Source organism: Hyperoodon ampullatus (assembly GCF_949752795.1).
Source record: "Hyperoodon ampullatus genome assembly, chromosome: 14".
In the NCBI taxonomy this organism is placed as follows: domain Eukaryota; kingdom Metazoa; phylum Chordata; class Mammalia; order Artiodactyla; family Ziphiidae; genus Hyperoodon; species Hyperoodon ampullatus.
In genome coordinates this window covers 58,261,469-58,287,401 of record NC_136927.1, presented here as the reverse complement: position 1 = coordinate 58,287,401, position 25,933 = coordinate 58,261,469, and the positions used below count along the sequence as shown (strand labels likewise).

The window sequence follows — 25,933 nt, the reverse complement described above, 5'->3', positions numbered from 1 at the left end:
ATTCCTCCCCATCATCAGACCATAGCAGTGCCACTGTGGGGTGGTGTAGTTCTGAGGCCTGGAGGTCTTGCTTTGGAGTCTTCATGCAGGAGGGTCTCTGACCTCTCTACTGGCTGGATTTCCCATTCCCACCCATGTCTGATGTCCTGGCCCAGCCATCCCTGTGGTGACCCCAGTAGTGTGCAGACTTAGGCCTGTAGGAAAACTAATATAAAAACCATTGCTGCTACGTGCCTGGCTCTGGGCTAAGCACTCTGCATTGTCACACTCAACCCTGTGAGGCAGGGACTCTTTATCCCCATTCTAATGATGAAGAAACTGAGGCTCAGGTCACTCATCTAAAAAGTTGTGGAGCCTTAAACCACTGGTATTCAAAAACAAGGGTCTGTATGAAAACCATGGTGCAATAAGGTATTCCCAAAGGAGGAGGCTATTTAGCAAGCTGAGTCATCAAGGGAAACATAAGGAAAGTGTGTGTGTGTGTGTGTGTGTGTGTGTGTGTGAGAGAGAGAGAGAGAGAGAGAGAGAGAGAGAGAGAGAGAGAGAGAGAAAGACTAAAGGGAGGTGGGGAGAGAGGGAAAGGGAGAGAGAGAGAGGAAGAAAGGTGTCTTCCTGGGGTTCCCCAGGGGCCATGGTGACTTGGGTGCCTCAGAACAGGGCTAGTATGGTCTTGAGGCTGGTTTTCTCTCTCCAGATTCAGCCTTTCTCAGGGTAGTGAGTGACTATGAGTGCCATCTCCCATCAGCCCTCCCCTGCTCATGGCCTGATTTGATGTCACCAAGGGCAGTCTCGCACCAATGTAGTCACTGGCATAGTAACCAGTTCTGTGGTCTCTTACATTTCTGTGGTTGATGACTTCCTAGGGGGGCGGGTTTAGAGTTTGGGTGTCACATCCTGCTCAGAGGGAGGGAATCCAGGCCATGAGGTCTCATCCTAAGGATTGCTAAAGGGAGCCACAGTGAAACCTGTGCCTTTAGGACTTTGCTGAGGAAAAGGAAACTAGCTAATAGGGTCTGGGGTCAGGGCTGGCCTCATTCAAGGTAGGGGTGACTGTTCCCATTCTACAGATGGGGTGACTGAAGCTCAGGTGCTAATGGACTCACCCAAGGGAATGCTGGTTAGGGACAAAAGCTGCTGTCTGGGCAATTTCATCTTCTCCAGGAGTGGCAGCCATCATGTCAGACCCCTGACCTCTCTCTGGGCTGAGGGAGCATGGGCTGTGCCTGCCTCTGGAAGATCTGGGATCTAAGGGGAAGAATGTGGGCCTTGCTTGCAGAGAGGTGACCTGGCCAGTTAGGACCTCTGTGTGCAGACACACACAAAGATGGGAAACCAGGGCATGCATGGATCAGAGATGGAAGCTGAGCTGGTGGGGCTGGCCCAGATTTTGAAAGGTTCATAGGAGATGTTTAGATGACTAGTACCTGATCTGATCTATTGTCAGAGCGTGATCCATTCATTTTTGCTGAAGGTGGATGGGATCTCTAGGATGGAGTTTGGGATAAAGCTCTTTGGGTGTGAGTATGGGGGCAGGAATGCAGTCCTGGACTCTGCCCTGGTCCATCTGTTTCTCTCTCCACTGCCAGCTGAGCTTTATGCCCATCAGAAAGACCCAACCCTTTCTCTGACTTCTGTCCATGCTTTCTTCCCCTCCTCCACCCCCACTCAGGTAGTCTCCAGTTTCTGTCTCTGCAGGCAGCTATAAGCTGGGGTCCTGAAACAATTCACTCAGGTCTATCCCACCTTGCAGAGCATCAAGGGGAACAGAAGCCAGCCAGAGCACTCACCTCTCCAGGAATACCTTCCCCACCTGCCCACCAGTGCCTTTGTGGGCCATGCCTTTGGCTCTGACCTCCCCTCCCTCAAACACTGAGTTTAGGGCTGTCTTTTTCCATGCAATACAGGCTCCCCACTTCTCTTCTGAAAAAAGGCTTACAAAGCCTTTTAAAATTGTGTTTTTAGGGACTTTACGCATCTGGTTGCAGGGAAGAGGTGTGGGTAATAAAGACATTGTGCTTGGAGAAAAGTCTAAGTGCCAGGAAGGAAGATGGGGCCCCTAGAGCCCCTTCCTCATGTCAGCCTGTGAGGGCCAGAGAACACTGCTGGCTGGAGGGCTCTGCAGAATGAGGCCCCCGTGCCTTGTCTCTTTTATTGATTGAGCTTAGGGTTGGCTAACGGCCACTGTATCTGATGCCTACTCCCCACCCCTTCCCTGGCCAAGACTGGTAGGATGGTCAGGCTGAGTCAGGGTTGGGGGTCAGTCAAACACAGGCTGTGGGATAGTCTGACTGATGTCGATATCAAGGTCCACTCTGATATTAGGATTGGGGCCAAGGTTGAGGCTGGAGTCTCAGCGCAGGTGAAGACTTGGGTTCTTCTACACATGAAATGGAGCTCTGGGTCCTAGGAGAGGTGGCTCCCTCCTCCGTACTAGTCTCTTTGGGGATTATCCTCCCTCTCCCTCCCACTCTGAGGTGGCCCTGGCAGGTGGCCACACCTTTTACCTGTGCTATCATTTAATTCTCCCAGCAGTCCCACCAGGTAGCTGTACCCCCATTTTACAGATGGGAAAGTTTAAAGACTGAAGGAGGCAGGCAGTTAAGCATCAGATGGGGCTTAGATAACTATGTCCAGGAGGCGGGGTACAGATGCTGTGTCCTTGGGGTGAGTTCAGAGCTATTGGCCAGGTGGGGCCCAGAGAAGGGAAGACACTGGTCTGGGGTCACCTGCCAAGAGAGACTGAGCTGGGACCCGAATCCAGGTCTCTGGGCTCCCAGGCCAATGTTCTCTCCCTTCCCCCTGTGTCTTCTGGGCTGACAGGCTGCTCCTGCCCTGTCCCCACGTTTATTCACCCCAGCCTACCTTCCGTGGCTGGCCAGGCCTGGCCCGGAAATCCTACTTCTTTCACTTCCTGGCTGGCTGGCCTGGGTGAGGAGGACTGGGAGGGTCTGGCTGGGAGGAGTTCAGGCTCAGTCTCTCCTTGGGTTTTAGGGGTGGGAGGAGCCTCATGGGCAGATACAGAGCCCCTTTGTCTGGGCCACTGTGCAAAGCAGCTGGTCTGGGATTTCTGGGCGTTTTTTACATTTGAAGAATAATTGCATTGTTTGGGGGGTCCTCGAGAATCCAAATCCGCAGCCCCCCCTCCCCCCCGCCCCCGAACTGCCAGGCAGTCTAGAGAGATTCCTCAGGACCAGTACCCCAGCTTCCCTCCCCCTCCCTTCCTCCTGTTAGAAGCCTGAGGCAGAGAGGGATTTCTTCAGGGAAACTGAGGTTGGGGTGCTGCCCTAGGGCGCTAGGAGTATCTGTTGGGAGGTGACACTTGTAAGTCCCTGACGGCGAAGGTGCAGGTGGCCCCCAAAGCCCTGGACAGAGCTCACATGAGCAAATGTGTGGCTTACAGGAGAGAAGCCTGCTTATTGGAAAGGGTGGGCCCATTTTTTTTTTAATTAATTAATTTTTTTTGGTCACACCATGCGGCATATGGGATTTTATTAGTTCACTGACCAGGGATCCAACTCGTGCCCCTTGCATTGGAAGCACAGAGTCTTAACCACTGGGCCGCTAGGGAAGTCCTGGGGTGGGCCCATTTTGGAGTGCTTCAGCTGTTGGAGTCTGGACCCTAAGGTCCAGGTGGGCTAAATGCCTTGGCCATACTCTTCTCTGGGAAATGGTCATTCATCCTGGAGTGACCTTGAGGAAAGGACAGGGAGACAGACATATTTGGGAGTAGGCTGTGTTCAGAAGGGAGCCAAGGATGGGCAGACTTCTTTTGTTTCTTCTGAGGGGCAACTCTGGAAGGGTGTGGGGCACCTAGGAGGCTGGGCCCCTTGTGGCATTGTTTTTGTTGTAGTGGTCACTGTTAAGGGGAGAAGTGACCTGCTGATTGCCTGATGAGCTGAAGTGGATTCCAACACTGAGGAGGAAGGGGTGTCCTGCACCAACCTGGGCCACTGACCCTTCTTGTGATTCACTCCCAGGGCCTCCTAGTCTTCATCCATCCTTCTCTGGTGACCCTGCCATGGGACAGGGCCTTTCTTCCCTCTTCTTTCCCTGCTGCCTTCTTTCCAATTTGGCTTCTTGGGCAGGTCCAGTCAGGGCAGTGTTGGCTCTGGCCTGCAGGGGGAGGTGGTGGCCTGCAGGCCAGAGAAGTGGGGGTGGGGGTGGGTGTGGGGGTGGAGCGGGGTGGGGTAAGGGTGGGAGGCAGTGGGGCATTTGGGCATGTTGAATGGAGGTGGACCTGATTTCTTGAAGCTACTAGGCATGGCCTGCCTGGGGACACAGCGGCCCCAGCCTCCCACCCCTATTTTGCCTTGGAAACAGGAGCAAGTAGGCAAGTGTCTGTTGCCCTGTGCCTCCCTCCTCCCTACTCCCCCTCCCTGCCTGGCTGAGCCAACACTTTTTTCTTCTCTCCTTTATCTGCTCAAAAAAGTACAGGGTGTTCTGTTTCTCCTGTGCATACAGATCAAGGAGGGGGATGTTATTTATTTTTTTTATTTACTGAAGGCAAGAGAAGGACAGGGAGGCACCATGGAGCATTAAGTGATTCTTCTTAGGCATTTTCTCGTAAGATTAAAAAAATTCCGAAGGAAGAGATGACACAAACCAACAGAAAACAAATGTGCTCCCCCCGCATCCTGAGATAAGAGGGCCCAAAAGTCCAGTTCAGCATTTAGCTGAGGGCCCAGCACACAGTAGGTGTTGCTACATACAGTTTTCTCTCTTCCATTCAGTTCGGACCCCAGGGTACATTGGCTCCATGGGCCACTATGGGGGACCATGAGGCAGACGCCTCATTTTTGCCATCTGTGGACTGTGCATGTGGCTTCTCTGGCTTCTTGCGGGAGCCCAGGGGTTGACAGGCTCATCTGGGACAAGGCCTGTGGAGAGACAGAACTATGGGGTTAGCAGTGAGGGCCAAGGGAATAGGTGACCTATGTGGTCCCTGTTTACTTGCTCCCACCATGGCACCATATGTGTGATGTCTCTTTGAGTTGAAGGTCTCTAATATGTTGGGAACTTGGGGTCCTTTCTGTGTTCATCTTTTTTTTTTTTTTTTTCTTGCGGTATGCGGGCCTCTCACTGTTGTGGTCTCTCCCGTTGTGGAGCACAGGCTCCGGATGCGCAGGCCCAGCGGCCATGGCCCACGGGCCCAGCCGCTCCGCGGCATGTGGGATCTTCCCGGACCGGGGCACGAACCCGTGTGCCCTGCATTGGCAGGCGGACTCCCAACCACTGCGCCACCAGGGAAGCCCTTTCTGTGTTCATCTTAAAGGCAGACTGCCTGCCTGCATTTCCCACAATCCATTCCTGAAGCCTGTACCAAAGGCAGTGTATTCATAATTTAGCTACAGAACTTTACAAATGATTTTCCCGCACAAGGCTCTTAAAAATGCTGACAGTCTCTTGACATCCATGTAGGGCCTTATTTAACTGTCACAATAATGCAGTTAGGACAAGCTGGGCCACTTCAGAGAGAAGGAAAGCGAGGCTGGGAAGCCAGGAAGTTCAGGTAGCCCCCTGGGAATGCACTACTGCCCCAAGCATTCCTTACCTCTACCCAAGGCTGCAGTTTATCCTAATCCCCGGGTTTTCATAGGTGGTGCTCCAGGGAGGCTGGGAGGTTCTGCCATGAGACCTGAGGGACCTCAGGAGGTAGCGGGAACCCCAGTTTCAACCCAGTTACACCCTGGTCTCCACAGGAGCTTTTCGAGAAGGGGTTCCACCAGTAAGGTCTGAAAACCACTGTAGCGATCCCACCCCTTTGCTGTGTAAAAGTGGTTGTTTTGGGGAGGGCGGCCTCAGGCTGGGGGTGGGGCTGGAGGCCTAGAGAGGCAGAGCCCCCCAGTCCTGGGGAACTGGGGCATGGGGGCGAGGTGGGCAGTCTCCACTCTGGCTTAGCATAACAGGGTGCCCAGCTGTGGAGGCCGATAGCAGCAGCTCTGAGCTCCCTGTGTGTTTACAAACCTGACGCAGAGCACGCTCCTTGCCTGCGCCGCGGGGCGGACTCTTCCTCCGTGCTGGCCTCTGGTGCAGGCAGCCACACCCTCACCTCTAATTTTAGTCCTCTAGTCCTCCGCCAGAACCTGGGGGAGGGAGGGGAAGGTGGCAGAGGGGGAAAGGAGGAAGGGCAAGGGGGAGGGGAGGAAAGGGCTTGAGCCAGCTCTGACCTCCATGCTCCCAGGAGGCCGAACAGAACATCACTGGGATGGGGGTGGGGGGTGAGGTGGACCGCAGGACAGAAAGACATAGGAGGGAGGAATGGGAAAGCCGGGGCACAGGCTCTCCTAGAAGAAGGCAGGGATCCAGGCTGTGTGGGGAGCCCCTGCCTCTGAGGGTCTCTGGGCCTCGGGCGCCACCTTCCGGCCCTCTAGGGAACCAGTCCCGCACCGAGTCGGCCGCCTGGGGGTGGGGGGTGGGGTGTAGTTTGGAGGGAGTTTGGGGGCAGGAGTGGGGTGACATTCCTGTGCGTGCCCAGGTGTGGCATCGGCAGGTGAAGTGGGCAGGGGAGGTGCAAGGAGCAGCTTCTCAGACTGAGAATATTTAGAAAAAGACCCCTTTTAAATCTGTGATAAAAAGATGTTAGGGGTGGAGTGGAAACCTAAGTGGTCAGACCTTGAGGCGTGTGAAGGAGGAAGTTAGCGCACAGCTTTTATTTTATTTTGTATAGTGAACCAGGAATGAATGTCTGAATAGTTATTGAGATGTATATGCATACATATATGTAGTGAGTGGCACAAATCCTAAGTATACAACTATGTACATTGTGTAACCATCATTCATATAAAGATACATATTCCTTCCACCCCAGAAAGTTCCCTTCTGACCCTTTTCACTCATTCCCCTCCTCCCAATCTCTCTTCTGTCATCACAGATTCATTTTACCTCTTCAGGAATTTCACATAAATGGAGTCATACCGTATGATGCTCTTTTGTCTCTGGCTTCTTTTGTTCAATGTAATGTTGTTGAGAGTAGTTTAGTTCTGTTTATTGCTGAAGAACATTCCCTTGTATGAATATGATACAAATAGCACAATATATTTATCTATTCTTCTGTTGATGGACCTTTGGGATATTTGTTTTTGGTTATCATGAATAAAGCTGCTATGAACACTTTATGTCTATTTGGTGGAGTATACCCTGTTTCTCTTGGGTGTATTCCTAGGAGTGGGATTGCTGTGTCATAGGAAGGGTTTTACTTAGCTTTGTTAGGTATGGGTGACAGCTTTTTATATGCCCCCTGTCCACTGCCCAGCGGCTACTTTCCACTCACATTCACTCCCCTGTTGTTAGGTCCTGGATACTATGGATAGTATGGATAACTAACTGGACAGTATGCAACTTCTGCCACTGAAACCTTAGGCAGCTTGGGTCAGGAAAGGAATGGGGACAGGATCAGATCTGAGTGGCCCTTGGGATGGCCCACAGATACCTTCAAACCCTTGTAGTCACTCCAGGAATAGAAGGGTAGCCTCTCCCAGCCCTGGGGCCAGATTCAGGGACCCCCTTGGCCTCCTGTCAGCTCCCTAGGCTGGCGTCTCTGAGCAAGCTGGCTTAGCGTAACTGTCAATTTGATGTCTGGCCTCTGGTGCCACAGGTCCTCACGGTCCACTGTTTCATGGGCTCTTTGCTGCTTTGTGGTGACTGAGGGGCTGGGTGGCCTGGGAAAAAAAACTGGAGACCTACCCGGAATAGCAGAGGTTCATTCGATACCAGCCTCGTGGCACTTTCTGGGGGGAGGGTGGGACTGTGTCCTGCCTACCAAATTGCCACCTCATTGAGGCTGTGAAAGACTAGCTGAAAGCAAGAGGAGAAGAGAAGACAGGGCAAGGGAGAGTGAGTGCCAGGGAAGGGCCAGGGAAGGGAGGGAGAGCAGAGGGTCTAGTGCAGTGTGTGCAAGTATCCTGGGGTTGGCTCCAGCACCCTGAAGTCTGTACAAGCATCCTGGGGTCCATGAGAGCATCCTGAGGTCAGTGTGAGCTGGACCACAGCAGTGGTACTGGGCTGTGCTGGGCTGTGCTAGGCTGTGTTGGTCCAGGGTTAGCAGCACCAGGATCAGTTTCTCCTGATTTTGACCTTCTTGGTCATACAAGACCAAGACTCTTGTCTTGATGACTCTTGTCTCATCCTTGGGGAAGAGGCGGTGCCTACTAGACTTGAGATGGGATTGATGGATTTCAGGGGTTTGGGGTGGGCTGTCAGCTCTCCTTTTTGCTGATGGGGGCCCACGGTGCATCCCCTGTTTCCTTCCCTGTGGCTCCCTCCCTCCTTCCCCACATCCTTTGGAGTTGGCTCTTCTTGCCCGGGTCCTCGGAAGGGATTGAGAGGGCTCAGGGCCCCCCCCTTGAAGGCAGAGCCTGTGAGCATCTCTTGGGGCAGGTGGGAAGTGAAGGCAGAGCAGGTGAGCTGTGACCCCCTGCCCCCTGCAGGTTCCTAGGAGGCGAGTGTGGACGGTATGCAAAGTTGTGAATCCAGTGGTGACAGTGCGGATGACCCTCTCAGTCGTGGCCTGCGGAGAAGGGGACAGCCTCGTGTGGTGGTGATCGGCGCTGGCTTGGCTGGCCTGGCTGCTGCCAAAGCACTTCTGGAGCAGGGCTTTACGGATGTCACTGTGCTTGAGGCTTCCAGCCGCATTGGAGGCCGTGTACAGAGCGTGAAACTTGGTAAGTGCCTCAGTTCACCTCAGTCCAGTCATCTCCTAAGGTCATTTCTTATCTCCCAGTGCCCTGACCTAGCCTGAAATCTCATTATTTTATCTTCTTCCCAGGGGTTAGTGTTCTATCATGCATGCTGCCTGGGCATTTTCCCTTCCTTTGCCCCTCTCAGCACCCTTCTGAGGTGGGCAGGATGGGGCTCTGGCCTCTACCTTTGGAACACGATCTAGAGTTCACAGTGTTTAGGAGGGAAAGGACACCCAGAACCAAACTTCGCAGTGGGTAGCCTGGTTTCTATTTCACAAGAAGGGGAATTCTGCAAGTTTCTATTAGTTGTTAACTTTTGAGTATGAATTAGTGTTATCATGACTGAGAGCTAGCACTGGGACAATAGGAGCTAAGGGCAGTGGAGGTGGAAGAAGACTTTGGGCCTCCTTGTGAGTGATGGACAGGTCTTAGGATTGTCTAGGAAGAGGGTCTCTCCAGGTTGCAGAGAAATAAGGCCTCTGCAGAAAGCAGCCAGATAAGAGACATACCCTAGGGGTGGGCAGGTTTTGCCAGGGGTCCTAGAGGGTGGGAAATTGCCTGAAGTACAGGTAGAAGTCAGGGGGGTTTCCCAACCAGGGGGTCTGACCATGAAAATGGCCCAGTAAGGACCACTCATGGTGGCCTGGAGTGTGTGGGCTACACTGACCCTCCAGAGGATTTTGTGTCTGTTGCTACATGGGCAGCAAGGCCAAGCAGATTCTGTGTGCTTACTTTTGATGAATGAGGCAATTGGCTCAGAGAAGTAGGTGGACAGACTTAGAATAAGCAGAGGTTGAGGAGCAACCTTCTCTCTTCTTTCAAAAACTTTGATCACATTAAAAGTCTTCCCTTAGAGTATTTCCTGGAAGGTGTATGTGAAATTATGTCTGTCTTCCCCTGGCACACACAGGAGTATGTGTCGGCAGTGAGGATGAAAGTGCAGTCCAAGGCATATGCAAACCTGGGGACAGCCAGCTGGGAAGCCCTGAGACTCTTTGCTCAACACCTGATTGGCTGACTAGGAGCCTTAGGGATGGGATGGCTCCATTTGTGGTTCTTGAATCTTGATAAGACATTCAGGGTCTGACATAAAAGCCGAAGACGGGAGGACAAACAGCCCAGTTTCAGTGGTAGTTGGCAGCCGAGACGTGCTGTGCAGGGAAGTGATGGTAGAAGGGAGGGAGGTGGAAGGGATGGGGCTGCAGGAGGCTGAGGGGATGCACGTGGCAGGAAGCCTTCCTCAGAGGGGAGGGAGCTTGGGTGGGCCTCAGGTGATGAGGGGAGTTGGATAGGTAGTGAAAAGAAGGAAGGGGGTAATTGTACACATGGAATTGCACACATGATATATGTGAAGAATCAGATCAAGGCAGACCCTGCCAGGATACGGGAGAGCAAATCCAGGCAAGGGCGTATGTGTGTGTGTTGTGTGTGCAGACACCCAGGGCTGAAAGCCCAGGCTGCAGTTGGACCTGCAGCAGTGTGAGATGCTAGCTGTGAATCCCGGTGGTAAGGGCAGCGGCGATGACCAGAAACCCCAAGGACACCGTGAGGTAGATGTGGAGATGGTGCCTGGTACCCTTTGGATGCAGGATGTAACAAGGATGACAAAGGTGAGAGGCCTGTGGGAGAGGGCAGGAAACATCCTCAGACTGAGGCATACTCTGGGCCACCCCACCTCCTTGTAAAGCTTGGGGGATGGAGTGGAGCACTGACCTTGTTGCTGACCTTGAGCTGCTCACCTCGTTCCTGCTTATGCCTGGATACCCCATGCCTGGACATCACTGCCCAGTGACTATGACTTGGAGCTCCCTGGGGAGGGTACAGGCCCCTTTTGCTCCTATTGGGAGCTCAAACCAGGCAAAACACCTTGGGGAGCCTGAGGCTCTAAAGGAGAATTAGTAATAAATGTCCCCAGTGCCCCCCCCACCAGGAACCCCGTGGAGGAAGAAGGGCACTGGGTTTCAAGCTTTCCGTGCCTTCTGGTCTGCCCACTTTCCCTGGACAAAGGGACCCACACATTCCTCCTCTGATTCCAGAGTCATCAGGAAATTCTGTCTTGCTGGCTGTGGCTTGAGGTTGATTGTGTTTTCTCTTGCTCTGTGTTTGGCACATAGATGCACACAGGGCTTTTTTTTTTTTTTTTAAAGTAACTGATGGTTTAATTAGAAGCAGCCCAGGAAAGAGAAGACACAAAAAAGAGAAATGCCCAGTTCCTGGGGTGAGGGGTGAGTGTTGTCTGTTATAGTGTATTAGATAACTATTGCTGCATTAACAGACCACCCTAAAATGTAGTGGCTTAAAACAACACCATTTTATTTGCTGATATTCTGTGGCTCCAGAAATTTGGGTTTCTCTTCATGGTGGTCACAGTCTAAGAGGGTGAGAGTGGAAGCCACAAAGTGTCTTGAGGCCTAGGCTCTGAAACCACAAACATTGCTTTCATTGCATTCTATTAATCAAAGCAAGTCACAAGCCAAGCCCAGAGTCAAGGGGTGTGGAAAGACTCCATCTCTTGATGGCAGGCTGGCAAAGTCACGTTGCAAAGGGCCATGTGTGTAAGGATAGGAGGGATTATTGTGACCATCCTGGCAAAAAAAGTTACCACACATGATGTCTTGAATCAGGCCTCCAAAAACAAAACAAAACACCAAAAAATGTTCCTTTCTGTTTTCCTTTCATTGTTTCAGCTTCCCTGGGAGCTAGGCAAGGGAGGAGACAAATGTATCACAGCATGCAGCATGAGAAAAGGAAACTGAGGCCCAGAAGAGGAAATAGGCACAGGCACAGTGACAGCTTGCCTCAGAGCATTTGATACCTTGGCTATGGATGGGGTGGTAAAATGAGCCACCAGCCCTGTCCCAACTTGGGCCCAGGAGTTTCCCTCTGCCCCAGTCAGACTCTTAGGGTTCTGCCACCTGTGCCATAGGATGAGAAAGCTTAGTTTTCTCCAGAAGTCTGTTTTAGACTGCCTTGGGGAGGAGTCTTCCAAACTGGAATGTTTGCCCTCTTTCTTCTGCCCCAGACTGAGTTGGGAGGTGACCATTTTCCATCTGGCAGACTAGCTTAGACTCTTGGGCCACTGGATTTTGAGGAATTGGAATAAGGCCAAAGGGGGACCTTGGGTCTGGAAGGCTGGGCCTCCTCCCTGGGTATTTCAAGTACCCTTGCTTCCCTCACTGGGCCCATTATACCCATTGGTACCCATAGAAGTTCTCCTGAGGGGGAGGAGAGGTCTGTTGTCTGGTGTTATCTTAGGAGAGTCTTCTAATTATTCCAGTGAGATGACTTGGTGTCAAATCATAGAGTTATTCAGGGTGGAAGTTAGCTATAAAGTGGAATCCATTTTGTGCCACATGTGGTTTCTACTTAGATATTTTCACTGAAGATTTTGGTTCGTTGCTAGAGCGGTACCTAATCCCCTTCCTTCCCCCTGTTGTTGGAGATGGAAGGATCCTCTTGGAGGAAGGAGGGTGAGGCAGTGTTCTGGCTCTCTTCCTTGCCCCTATAAGAGCCTATTGTCACCATCAGGACACGCCACCTTTGAGCTGGGAGCCACGTGGATCCATGGCTCCCATGGGAATCCCATCTATCATCTAGCAGAAGCCAATGGCCTTCTGGAAGAGACAACTGATGGGGAGCGCAGTGTGGGCCGCATCAGCCTCTACTCCAAGAATGGCGTGGCCTGCTACCTCACCAACCATGGCTGCAGGATCCCCAAGGATGTGGTTGAGGAATTCAGTGATTTATACAACGAGGTGAGGTATTAGGGGGATAGTTGGGCACAAGGGTTTGTGGGGCAGGGAGCGCCTTGGCTGTGTGTGTGTGTGTGTGTGTTTGTGTGTATGTGTGTATGTGTGTATGTACCGGGTGTGAGGAGGCTGGGCGACCTGCTGGGGTCTTCTACGATCCTGGTCATGTCTGCACATTCTCTGGGCCCTGCATTTGGAAAATCAGGACAATTTGAGGGTAGAATGAAGACAATGAGTGGAGCAGCACTAGGTAAGAGATTATTGATACCCATGATTAAATATTTCCCCAGAAAGTCCTTAAACATCTTTTATTAGATTTATTACTAGGTAAGTGGGTATGATTATTGTTGTTATTGCTCTTGGATACTATTTTAAATGGTAATTTTAAAATACTTTATTTTCTAATTGTTCCTGGTGTATAGAATTATAACTGCATTTTTTTAAATTGAAGTGTAGTTGATTTACAGTATTATATTAGTTTCAGGTGTGCAGCATAGTGATTCAACATTTTTATACATTATACTCCATTTAAAGTTATTACAAAATAATGGTTATATTTCCCTGCTGTGTGCAATATATCCATGCTGCTTATTTATTTTATACATAGTAGTTTGTATCTCTTAATCCCATACCTCTGTCTTGCCCCTCCCCCCTTCCTTCTCTCCACTGGTAACCACTAGTTTGTTCTCTATATCTGAGTCTATTTCTGTTTTGTTCCGTTCATTCGTTTTATTTTTTAGATTCCACATATAAGTGATAACATAGAGTATTTGTCTTTCTCTGTCTCACTTATTTCACTAAACCTCTAGGTCCATTCATGTTGTTGCAAATGGCAGATTTTCATTCTTTTTTATGGCTGAGTAAAATTCCATTGTGTGTGTGTATATATATATAATATATATATATATATATAATATATATATAACTATATAACTATATATTTTATATCTGTCTCCCTATCTATCTAACATCTTCTTTATCCATTCGTCTGTTGATGGGCACTTAGGCTGCCCCCATAGCTTGGCTATAACAATGTAAACAATGTTGCAGTGAACTTTGGGGTATAAGTATCTCTTCAAATTAGTGTTTTCTTTTTCTGTGGATATATACCCAGGAATGGAATTGCTGGGTTATATGGTAGTTATATTTTTAATTTTTTGAGGAACATCCATACTGTTTTCCACAGTGGCTGCACCAATTTACATTCCCAGCAACAGTGCACAAGGGTTCCCTTTCCTCCACATCCTCACCAACATTTATTATTTGTGTTCTTTTTGATGATAGTTGTTCTGACAGGTGTGAGGTGATATCTCATTGTCATTTTAATTTGCATTTCTCTGATGATTAGCTCGTTGAGCATCTTTTCATGTGCCTGTTGGCCATCTGTATATCTTCGTTGGAAAAATGTGTATTCAGATCTTCTGCCCATTTTTTAATCGATTTGATAGTTTATTTGATATTGAGTTGTATGAGCTGTTTATATATTTTGGATATTTACCCCTTATTGGTCATATCATTGGCAAATATTTTCTTCCATTCAGTAGGCTGGCTTTTTGTTTTGTTAATGGTTTCCTTTGCTGTGCAAAAACTTTTAGGTTAAATTAAATTAAATTTGTTTTTGCTTTTGTTTCTTTTGCCTTAGGAGACTGATTGAAAAAAAAATATTGCTACAGTTTTACATCAAAGAGTGTTCTGCTTATGCTCTTCTAGGAGTTTCATTGTTTCCATTTTTACATTTAGGTCTTTAATCCATTTTGAGTTTATTTTTGTATATGGTGTGAGAAAGTGTTCTAATTTCACTCTTTCACATGTGGCTGTTCAGTTTTCCCAACACCACTTCCTGAAGAGACTGTCTTTTTTCCATGTACTTCTGCCTCCTTTATCAAAGATTAATTGTGTGTGGATTTATTTCTGGGCTCTCTGTTCTGTTCCATTGATCTATGTGTCTCTTTTTGTGCCAGTACCATGCTGTTTTGATTACTGTAGCTTTGTAGTATAGTCTGAAGTCAGGGAGTGTGATACCTCCAGCTTTGTTCTTTTTTCTCAAATTGCATTGACAATTTGGGATCTTTTGTGGTTCCATATAAATTTTTTTTTTTTTTTTTTTTTTTTTGTGGTACGCGGGCCTCTCACTGTTGTGGCCTCTCCCGTTGTGGAGCACAGGCTCTGGAAGCACAGGCTCAGCGGCCATGGCTCATGGGCCTAGGTGCTCCATGGCATGTGGGATCTTCCTGGACCGGGGCATGAACCCGTATCCTCTGCATCAGCAGGCGGACTCTCAACCACTGCGCCACCAGGGAAGCCCTCCATATAAATTTTAAGATTATTTTTTCTAGTTATGTGCAAAATGTCATGGGTATTTATAACTGATTTTTATTTATTTATTTTAGCTACCTTGCTAAATTATTATTTTAACTCTAATACTATATCTATTAATATACCACATTAATTTATGTTCTAATGGTATTTTGGAATTTATGTATATAATCCTATACCAAAATAATGAGAATTTTGCTTTTTCCTTTCTAATCCTCAGACCAGCGTTGTCCAATAGAACTTTCCACGATAATGGAGATGTTTTAGACATCTATCCAGTATGGCAGTCACTAGCCACATGTGGCCTTTGAGCTCTTGAAATGTAGCTAGTAATACTGAGAAACTAAATGCTTAATTTAATTTTAAATTGCTATAGAGATCTAGTGGCTATTGTATTGGACAGCATAACTGAAAACTATTAATTTTTTGGGCTCCCCTGGTGGCGCAGTGGTTGAGAGTCCGCCTGCCGGTGCAGGGGACACGGGTTCGTGCCCCAGTCCGGGAGGATCCCATGTGCCGCGGAGCGGCTGGGCCCGTGAGCCATGGCCGCTGAGCCTGCGCGTCCGGAGCCTGTGCTCCTCAATGGGAGAGGCCACAACAGTGAGGGGCCTGCGTACCGCAAAAAAAAAAAAACAAAAAAAAAACTATTAATTTTTTTTCTTGCCTTACTGCACTGTCAATCTCCAGTACAATGTTGGATAGAAATGTCAATGGCACACATCCTTGTCTTAGTCAGGTTTTAAAAAAGAATGTTAATATTTTTAGTAACTTTCAGTGGTGCTGTGAACTGCAAAGAACAAGCAAGGTAACATGTAGATCTTGCCTTCTGATAGCTTGTCATTTTTAGTGTAATGACCCTTCACTTCAGGTCAGTAAATTGGTCAACAGCCACCTTTTGTACATTTTCTATGTCTTTTGGGCATGGGAAAGGAGAAATGACTCTTGCTTTGGGGTCATCCCTGCTCAATGGAGGGCAGGCACACTCACTATCTTATGTGTGTGCACCCACATAGTATGTTATGTACAATCCTATAGTGTTGTGTGTTCTCACTTCTAATATTATTATTAAGCAGGTAAGAATTAGTATTCTTCAAAGTAGACCTTCTTGGTCTACTGGGAATCAGTCATGTCCTGATTCCCATGTTATTGTGAGTGCTTCAAGCATGGATGCCTCTTGAGAATGACTTTCAGGGCCCATGACTTACTTGTTCTTTTAAATGTCCCTCAAAGTAGATCATCATCAACTTCTGCCTGTGGGTTTGATTTTTGAAAGCCAAGAGTGTGAGTCATGGAAAGTAGGATGGGTAAAGGTGTGTTAACACTCTGGGTGGTGCTGCTTTGGGTCAGAAGGAAGAGGTGTTAACCATGAAGTCAAAAGAGAGATTTCCTTATGTAGCTGTTAGACAGTGCTGGAGGCCATTCTGAAGAGGTGTGCTCTAAGAATGTGAAGCCTTGCCTGAGGGTGGTTTCATAATAAATATGTAGCCTCCCTCCAAAGGTGATGACTTTGAAGGGCTACTCATTTGAATGTATTATAGTTGTTAAAAAGTAAATGAGTTTGTTCAGTAGTTATCATATAGAGCTTAATCTCTGTAGCAAGATTACCTTGATTCAAGTATTGGGTTGGCTAAACAGTTCATTCGTTTTTTTCCGTAAGATGGCTCTAGTAGTACTTTGTTGTCTTTAAATTCATTCAGAACAATTTTGTTAGACTGTATTGTGACAGCTGTCATATCAGCGTGCATTTAAAAAAAACTTATCAAAATTGGTGAATTTTTATGTAGCCATTTTAATATTGAAGATGGAAGAAAAATAGCAACATTTTCGGCATATTATGCTTTATTATTTCAAGAAAGGTGAAAATGCAACTGAAATGCAAAAGAAGATGTGCAGTGTATGGAAAAGGTGCTGTGACTGATCAAACGTGTCAAAAGTGGTTTGTGAAGTTTCGTGCTGGAGATTTCTTGCTGGACAATGCTCCATGGTCGGGTAGACCAGTTGAAGCTGACAGGGATCAAATCGAGACATTAATTGAGAACCATCAACATTATACCATACGGGAGATAGCTGACATACTCAAAATATCCAAATCAAGTGGTGAAAATCGTTTGCACCAGCTTGGTTATGTGAATTGCTTTGATGTTTGGGTTCCACAGAAGTTAAGTGAAAAAACCTTCTTGACTGTATTTCTGCATGTGATTCTGTACTTTAACGTAATGAAAATGGTCCATTTTTAAAACAAATTGTGATGGGCGATGAAAAGTGGATACTGTACAATAATGTGGAATGGAAGAGATTGTGGAGCAAGCGAAATGAACCACCACCAACTACACCAAAGGCCGATCTTCATCCAAAGAAGATGATGTTGTGTATATGGTGGGATTGGAAGGGAGCCCTCTATTATGAGCTCCTTCTGGAAAACCAAATGATTAATTCCAACAAGTACTGCTCCCAATTAGAAAGCAGCAGTCGAGGAAAAGTGTCTGTAATTAGTCAACAGAAAATGCATAATCTTCCATCAGGATAACGCAGGACCCCATGTTTCTTCAATGACCACGCAAAAACTGTTACAGCTTGGCTGGGAAGTTCTGATTCATCCGCCATATTCACCAGACATTGCACCTTTGGATTTCCATTTATTTCGGTCTTTACAAAATTATCTTAATGGAAAAAATTTCAATTCCCTGGAAGACTGTAAAAGACACCTGGAACAGTGCTTTGCTCAAAAAGATAAAAAGTTTTGGGAAGATGGAATTATGAAGGTGCCTGAAAAATGGCAGAAGGTAGTGGGACAAGATGGTGAATATGTTGCTCAATAAAGTTCTTGGTGAAATTGAAAAATGTGTCTTTTATTTTTACTTAAAAACCGAAGGTACTGGGACTTCCCTGGTGGTGCAGTGGTTGGGAGTCTGCCTGCCAGTGCAGGGCACACGGGTTCGAGCCCTGGTCCGGGAAGATCCCACATGCCTTGGAGCAACCGGGCCCGTGCTCCACAACTACTGAGCCTGCGCTCTGGAGCCTGCGAGCCACAACTACTGAATCCCGTGCGCCTAGAGCCTGTGCTCTGCAACAAGAGAGGCTACTGCAATGAGAAGCCCACGCACCGCAACGAAGACCCAACGCAGCTAAAGATAAATAAATAAAATAAATAAATTTATAAAAAAACAAAAAACAAACAAAAAAACCCGAAGGTACTTTTTGGCCAACCCAATAACAGTTCTATCATTTATTAGCTGTATAATCGTGAGCAAGTTATTGAGCCTCTCTGAGCCTTACTTTCCTCACCTGTAAAATGGGCACAGTTATACCTACTTCATAGTGTCATGATGGTTAAATGAGATCCCAATGAAAAGTGCTTAATGAGAATTGGGGTGAGTATTATTAGCTGTTACAGACCTGTCCCATTTCCCTTGCATCACATTGGGAAGATGTCATTTAACCCAGGACAGGAGACTGAACATGACAAATGCATGTTCAGTTAAGGCTGTCCTAGTCAGTGGTTGACACAAAGAATCACATAGATGGACTAAATTTGTCCTCAGTTGGGCATTTTGGCCTTTAGTTAACATAAGCTGACTAGCTACTGTGTTGCTTATCACCGAAGGGAAAAACCCGGGGTGGGGAGGAGGCAAGTTGAAAGCCTGACTCCTTGGCAGTGGAACTGGGTGAGGAATTTGCTGAGGACTCCAGTTAAGACCAAACGCCCAGCATCTTGTGACTGTAGGGAGAAGAAAAAGGAATAATTTAAGTCATTTTCTTCTTTATATTTTATATTCAGAGACATGTTTAATTCACGTTTCTATCTTATGTGGAGGCTTTTCCCTTGAGTGGAGTGGTGGGGGATGGGCCATGCCACCTTCCTTCCTCTACTCAGCAGCCCCAGGGCCGGGTTGCAGGGCAGACATATTCCTATGAATGTGTGTTGACCAAATTCAGACTCATTTTAGGAGGGGAAACATGCCATTAATCAGCATCAGCCACAGATGTTTGGCCAAGGAGCCCAAACTTGCCAGTGTCCTAGGAGGGAGAGTGGGCATGTGATCATGCTCACAACCCTTCAGTGATGCCGGGGTCTTTTTTTTTTTTTAAATACATTTATTTATTTTTGGCTGCATTGGGTCTTCGTTGCTGCTCACGGGCTTTTCTCTAGTTGCGGTGAGCGGGGGCTATTGTTCCTTGCGGTGCGCGGGTTTCTCATTGTGGTGGCTTCTCTTGTTGCAGAGCATGGGCTCCAGGCACGCGGGCTTCAGTAGCTGTGGCGCGTGGGCTTCAGTAGTTGCAGCGTGCGGGTTCAGTAGTTGTGGCTCGTGGGCTTAATTGCTCCGCTGCATGTGGGATCTTCCTGGACCAGGGCTTGAACCCATGTCCCCTGCATTGGCAGGTGGATTCTTTTTTTTTTTTTTTTTAAATTACTTCCAATTATTTTTTTAAATATAATAGTGTTTATTTTTACTTGTTGACAGTTTGCTTTATTTATTTATTTATTTTTGGCTGTGTTGGGTCTTCGTTTCTGTGCGAGGGCTTTCTCTAGTTGTGGAGAGCGGGGGCCACTCTTCATCGCAGTGCGCGGGCCTCTCACTATCGCGGCCTCTCTTGTTGCGGAGCACAGGCTCCAGACGCGCAGGCTCAGTAATTTTGGCTCACAGGCCCAGTTGCTCCGCGGCATGTGGGATCTTCCCAGACCGGGGCACGAACCCGTGTCCCCTGCATCGGCAGGCAAACTCTCAACCACTGTGCCACCAGGGAAGCCCCGGCAGGTGGATTCTTAACCACTGTGCCACCAGGGAAGTCTGCCAGGGTCTTAGATAAAGTCCAGGGTCCTTGACATGACTGTTAGTTCTTCGTGCCCTGGCCCCTGCCTGCCTTTCCAAAATCTTCTCTTGCAACTCTCTTTCTCTTCACTGCCCACTTCTGCAAGACAGAGCCACTTTGCATCTTACACTGTCCCTCTCCCCTGTCTTTGAATATGCTGTTCCTTCTGCCTGAAATACTTTCCCTCTCTTTTCCACTGCCTACTTGGCTATCTCCTGACTGTCCAAGGTTTTCTGAGCTGATCTCACAACCCCTGGGTTCTTTCTTGTCACAACACATCATACAGAAACAGCCCAGTTATGATATCTCTCCAGCTTGAGTGAGGACAGGAGCTTGGTTCCATGTCCGTCTCCCTCAACATTACAACTTGTGTTGGGCACATAGCCCGGTAAATGTTTGTTGAGTGAGTGTTGGGGCTCAGACCTTGCTCTTTGGGGATCCCAGCCTGACCCAGGACTGGCTTACTTTCCTCAGGGAGACCTGCCCAGTGTTTGGGGGGAGTTATGTATCAGGCAGGCAGGGGAGGCAATAGGCCCACACTCCAAGGGACTGTTCATTGCTTTTTGTTGATGAAGTGTGGTCTGGAGTTCTTGCCAAAATATGCCTGTGAAATGTACTTCCATTCCTTAGTGCACTGGGGCCTCCTTCCTCTCCACATGCCCTGCCCCAACATGGCCATCTTCCTTAAATGCGTCTGGGTCCTGCAGTAAAGGGGGCACTTTGTGTGGACCTGAGTATGATTGGGAGGGTCTCCCGAAAGATCAGATTTCAGGGCCTCTTCTGCTCCCTCTCCCCCAAAACACTGGCCAGGCCAGAGCTCCAGACTGCCCTCCTGGGATAGGGTGAAGCAGATACACTTGAGCAGGAATGTCAGGGGAAGAATTTGTGCATTTGGTTCTTGGAAAAGGGAAATGTGTGTAGACCTGGGTTCTTCAGTGGGCAGTATGCTCAGCCATGTAGAGCGCATGAAGGAGCGGTTCCTTCCCCACAGACTGTATAGGCACCAGACATTTCACTTTGTTCTAAGCAGGGGCTGAGCAAGAGAGCCTCTGGGACCCACCCCACCTCCTGTGTGTGGAGGCAAGGAAGCTGACTGCCCAGGTTCAGCCCCAAACCTCGATTTTGTTGGTTTGGCCTCAGTGCAGCACTGAGCATGACGTTGATTTACCGAAGGAGAGGCCCCGTGGGCTTAGCACATCCGGGAACACCTTGGAGGTGGTGACTACTGAATTGGAGCTCTTAGGTCTGAGATGGAGGTGGGATGAATGAATGTGTTTTCAGTCTCCTGGGGTCTCTTTGTAGGTCTATAACTTGACCCAAGAGTTCTTCCGGCACGGTAAACCAGTCAATGCTGAGAGTCAGAACAGCGTGGGGGTGTTCACCCGCGAGGAGGTGCGCAACCGCATTAGGGACGACCCTGATGATCCAGAGGCCACCAAGCGCCTGAAGCTCGCCATGATCCAGCAGTACCTGAAGGTATCTTTGCCATCTCGGACCTCTGTTGAGTACAAATGCCAGAGTGAGGAAGACTGACCCTGGGGAATCTGGGTCTGAGGAGGGCGGCACTGCCCTAAAGTCCTGCTCCTACCCCTGCCCAGCCTTGGCGGTCACCTGGCTCCCCTCTGGCTCTTCCCACAGGTGGAGAGCTGTGAGAGTAGCTCGCACAGCATGGACGAGGTGTCCCTGAGCGCCTTTGGGGAGTGGACTGAGATTCCCGGTGCCCACCACATCATCCCCTCGGGCTTCATGCGGGTTGTGGAGCTGCTGGCTGAGGGCATCCCGGCCCACATCATCCAGCTGGGGAAACCCGTCCGTTGTGTTCACTGGGACCAGGCCTCGTCCTGCCCTCGGGGACCTGAGATTGAGCCCCGGGGTGAGGGTAACCATAATCATGACACTGGGGAGGGCAGTCAGGGTGGAGAGGAGCCCCAGGGGGAGAGGCAGGATGAGGATGAGCAGTGGCCGGTGGTGGTGGAGTGCGAGGACTGTGAGGTGATCCCGGCGGACCACGTGATCGTGACCGTGTCGCTGGGTGTGCTCAAGACGCAGCATGCCAGCTTCTTCCGGCCAGGCCTGCCTGCTGAGAAGGTGGCTGCCATCCACCGACTGGGCATCGGCACCACCGACAAGATCTTTCTAGAATTCGAGGAGCCCTTCTGGGGCCCCGAGTGCAACAGCCTACAGTTTGTGTGGGAGGACGAGGCAGAGAGCCGCACGCTCACTTACCCACCTGAGCTCTGGTACCGCAAGATCTGTGGCTTCGATGTCCTCTACCCGCCTGAGCGCTACGGCCACGTGCTGAGTGGCTGGATCTGTGGGGAGGAGGCCCTTGTCATGGAGAAGTGTGATGACGAGGCAGTGGCCGAGATCTGCACAGAGATGCTGCGGCAGTTCACAGGTGCGTCTCTGTCTCTGCCCTGCTGCCTGCTCCATGAGCCTCGCTGCATCTGCCCTCCTCCGCTAGACCCTCTGAGTCTCCTGAACCGTGTGCTAGCATCCTCGTGCCTAGGTTTTGACATTGAGGTGGTGTGCCCACTGGGAGAGATGTGGTAGGGCACTGCGTCTTGGCCTTGGCCTCCTAAATTGCAGGCTCTCCCCCTGTTTGGAACTTGAGACACTCAAAACCACAGGCTCTGTATTTCTTCTCTGTTTCTAAGGGCTGTTGGTGAAAAACTCAGATTTCACCGCAAAACCTCAGATTGCTGATTTCCTACTCATGTTGTCTTGCTAAGAGATGGATTTGTGGTTTTTTCTGTCTGATTTTTAGTAGAACATCTTTCCTCCACTATCCCAGAAGAGCCTCACAAGAACCCCTGAAGTTGGAAGGGGGAACATTATTATCTGGAATGTTTTTCAGATAGGAAAATTAAGGCCCACAGAGAGGAGGTATTTTGCTGGGGGTCACAATGAGGCATTGAGGGGTACACAGCTTGAACCCCAGCCTCCATCCCCACCTCCTCCATCCTCCATGTTTATCTGTAGCAGCCTGGCCTTCCTGGAGCCCTAGAGGTAGAGTGGGAGTTGTCTTCTCAGGGGTGTCTTCTCTGTGCAGCCATTTCATATTCTCCCCCCAACCCTTGGCTCTTCTCCCCAACAGGGAACCCCAACATTCCAAAGCCTCGGCGAATTCTGCGCTCAGCCTGGGGCAGCAACCCCTACTTCCGGGGATCCTATTCATATACACAGGTGGGCTCAAGTGGGGCAGATGTGGAGAAGCTGGCCAAGCCCCTGCCATACACGGAGAGCTCCAAGACAGCGGTGAGTGTGGGTGTGCTGGGTATGTGAGGGAGGGGTTGCAGAGTGAAGGGATCTGTGAGGGGTGCGGTGGGCATTTTGTATGTGTGTTTGGTCCAGGGGAGGAGTGGGAGGGTAGTGTTCACTGAGGAGTGCCAAGGTAAGATAGCTGGAGCAGCTCCCATAATGAAGGAGAAAACAGAAAATGTGCACTTAACATCTGGAAGAACAGAGTCAAATTGAGATGTGTTAAACTCTTTCTTGAGGTTATAAAAACTGAGCCATTTAATGCTGTGCTGTCCAATATGGTAGCCATTAGCTTTAAAGTAATAAATCCAACATTTTGTTCGTCAGTTGCACTAGCCACCTTTCAAGTTTGAGAGCCACCTGTCACTCATGGTTACCATGTTAGGGTGTGTCACTATAGAGCATTTCTGTCATCGTGGAAAGTTCTTTTGGACAGCAATGACCGAGTATGTTTTGTTTATTTTCCCTAATATGTTTTAGAAAATAAAATTGAGAATACTGACCCTCCCCCAAATTACATCAACTATGTAATAATATACACAGAAAAATAATAAATTGAAAAGAAATTATCTCTATATATTTCTGTTCCCATGAAGTAAATTTTGAATTTGCCCCACCAAGCATACACATACAATAAATGTTAAAACCCCAACAGAATTATATTTAAAATAATTCTTTGGTGTAATTGGTGAAGAAGATTGTAGTCAACCAATATGTGTTGTGCCTGCCCTGGCTGTGCTCAGGGGGAGAGAGGAAAAGGCCTACACTTCTGCTACAGCCATCCTCCTGAAAAGCACACCTTTTCTTGTCACCTGCATCAGTTAGGACTAGTGCATATAACAAAAAGCAAAACAAAACAAACTGTGGTTTAAACAAGATGGAACTTAGGTAACATAAAAGGAAATCCGGAGGTAGGTGTCAGGGCCCAGTATCAGTAGCACCTGGCTCCATCTTCCAGGCCACCTCGTGGTCCAAGAGGTCTGTGGAGGCTGCTGCTCTCGCTCTCATATCTGTGACAGGCTGATGGGTAAAAGAAGGGAACCCCTGGGCTGAGTCAGTGTTTCTAAGCAACAGTGCACTTGAAGTTGATTGGCTAGAACTTAGTCACATGACTCCACCAGCTGCTAGTGGGATACTAGGTTGGGATACATCTTTTTTTTTTTTTTCCTGAATGGCAATGGACCCAGTTAAAAGACAGGATTTTTGTTACTGAGGAGAAAGAGAATGGATGTGGGAGTAGGGAGCTTGCCCTCTGCCATAATATGTGCCCCCTTTTCAGCTTAACCACCTCTGTGGGCTCTTTGTTGGTGGGTTAAAACCTCACTACTCAAGGTGGGTGATCCATGGACAGAGAGCACTGGCATCATATGGGAGCATGTTAGATGTGCAGACTTTCAGCCCACCCCAGACCTGATGAATTAAAAACTGCATCCTACCAGGGTCCCCAGCTGGTACCTTTGCACATTCAGTTTGAGATGTACTAGAATAAAATCCAAACTCAAGCTTGGAATGCAAGCATTAGTTCTGTGCTTGGACCCCACCTAAACAGCCTCCTTTCTTAAAGGTTAAGCCCTGGCTATACCAAAATTCTCACTGTCTCCTAGACCAGGCCTGTTTTGGTGCATTTTTGCCCGCATTTTTCCTTCTTCCTGAAACGTCCTTTGCCTGTTTATTTATCCAGCATCTTCCGAGAAGAAGCCCAAAGGTCCTGTCCTCTGGGAAGCTTTGTGTGATCTCCCTGACAGTGGGCCTCTTTCCTGGGCTCTCAGCACCTCGCCCAAACACCCATCACGTCACGTATGACGCCATTTAGTAATTGGGTTTCGTGTCTGGCTTCCCCACCAGCAAGGAAGCTCCTCAAAGCAGCTGCCTGGTCACCTTTTATCTTCCAAGTGCCCAGAACAGTCCCTGGAACCTAATAGAGGCTCCATAAAGGTTTGTTAAATTACTGCCTAACTTTATTGAGTGCTTATATTCTTTCAGGTTCTGAGTCCTTTAGATACATTATTTCACTTAATTCTTACACCCACTCTCAGAAGTAGAGGGTATAAACCCATTTTGGAGATGAGAAAATCAAAGCTTAGGGAGGTTAAATCATTCCCTGAGTTCACTAGTAAGAGGCACAGTGAGTCTCTGAAATTGTAGAGACAGGACTCATGAAAGCCTCAGAGCAGAAAGGACTGAGGCCTGGATGTTTGGGGAAGAAGCAGGGGAAGATGGACAGGGGAATGGGCAACTCCTCATCCTGTGGAAATAGCAGTACCTGCATCTCAGATGCCTGCTTATTCCTCTCTGACTTGTAGTATGGATGGGTGGTTCTGGGGCAGACAGGTAGCCTTTCTTGCTCCTCCACCTTCACTTCCCTGTCCCCCTGCCCAGCCCATGCAGGTGCTGTTCTCAGGTGAGGCCACCCACCGCAAGTACTATTCCACCACCCATGGTGCTCTGCTCTCTGGCCAGCGCGAGGCTGCCCGTCTCATTGAGATGTACCGAGACCTCTTCCAGCAAGGGACCTGAGGGCCTCCTCGCTGCCGAGCGTGTTCCTTAAAGAACCACTAACTTGTGACTGCCAGCCCTGCCCCTTGCTGTTGTGTACTCCTCATTTCCTAATCCTCTGGAGAATGGATTTGTATCTTTTGTAGAGCTAGACATCTAAATGGCTTCAGACCTGGCCCTGTAGCTTTTCCTTTTCTCCTTGCTGGGTGGTGACCAGGGTGGGGTCTGTTGATTTACCTCTGTGCTCTGACCTCTGACCTCCCCATGCCTCCCCTCATCTCCAAACTTGTTATTGTAAGTGCCTTCAATACTCTGCATTTTGGGATAATAAAAGAGGCTTGCCCTTCCTGTGCTCCTCAGCTTCTCTCTTCCGTTTTTCTTAGCCTTGTGTGTATATGTGTGTGTGTGTGTACGTGTGTGTATGTGTGTCTGTGTTTATCTGTCATATCCTCTTTGAGTGAAAGGATGGTGGGGGGCGTTGTGGTCTGGCTATACCCCCAGAAAGGAAGGTGCCTGCCTTTAGTGGAAGGGGTATCCCCTCACCCCAATCTGTTTGTGGTTGTTTCCTTTCCTGCCCGTGAGACCCCTCTGGAGTAAGGGTCCCTCACTGCCCAGCCTCAG

At 48.8% G+C, this 25,933-nt stretch overlaps 1 protein-coding gene across 6 annotated transcripts; it reads left to right on the top strand.

Annotated features, from left to right (window-relative positions):
• Positions 1-8,452: 8,452 nt before the first annotated feature.
• SMOX (spermine oxidase) lies at positions 8,453-25,671 on the top strand (the record flags this gene model as incomplete). 6 transcript variants are annotated; one of them, XM_079718560.1, is made up of 7 exons in its annotated part: positions 8,453-8,660; positions 12,207-12,433; positions 20,858-21,031; positions 21,194-21,428; positions 21,837-21,953; positions 22,653-22,813; positions 25,196-25,671. In XM_079718560.1, 7 exons carry the CDS (start codon positions 8,453-8,455, stop codon positions 25,331-25,333), a joined length of 1,260 nt encoding a protein of 419 aa, XP_079574686.1. In that variant the 3' UTR covers positions 25,334-25,671. The 6 variants fall into 6 exon arrangements, with proteins under 6 accessions (XP_079574686.1, XP_079574684.1, XP_079574687.1 ...); XM_079718558.1 differs by adding an exon at positions 24,662-24,751 and having other exon boundaries at positions 21,194-21,953; XM_079718561.1 differs by lacking the exon at positions 21,194-21,428 and having other exon boundaries at positions 21,704-21,953.
• Between the last annotated feature and the right edge of the window lie 262 nt (positions 25,672-25,933).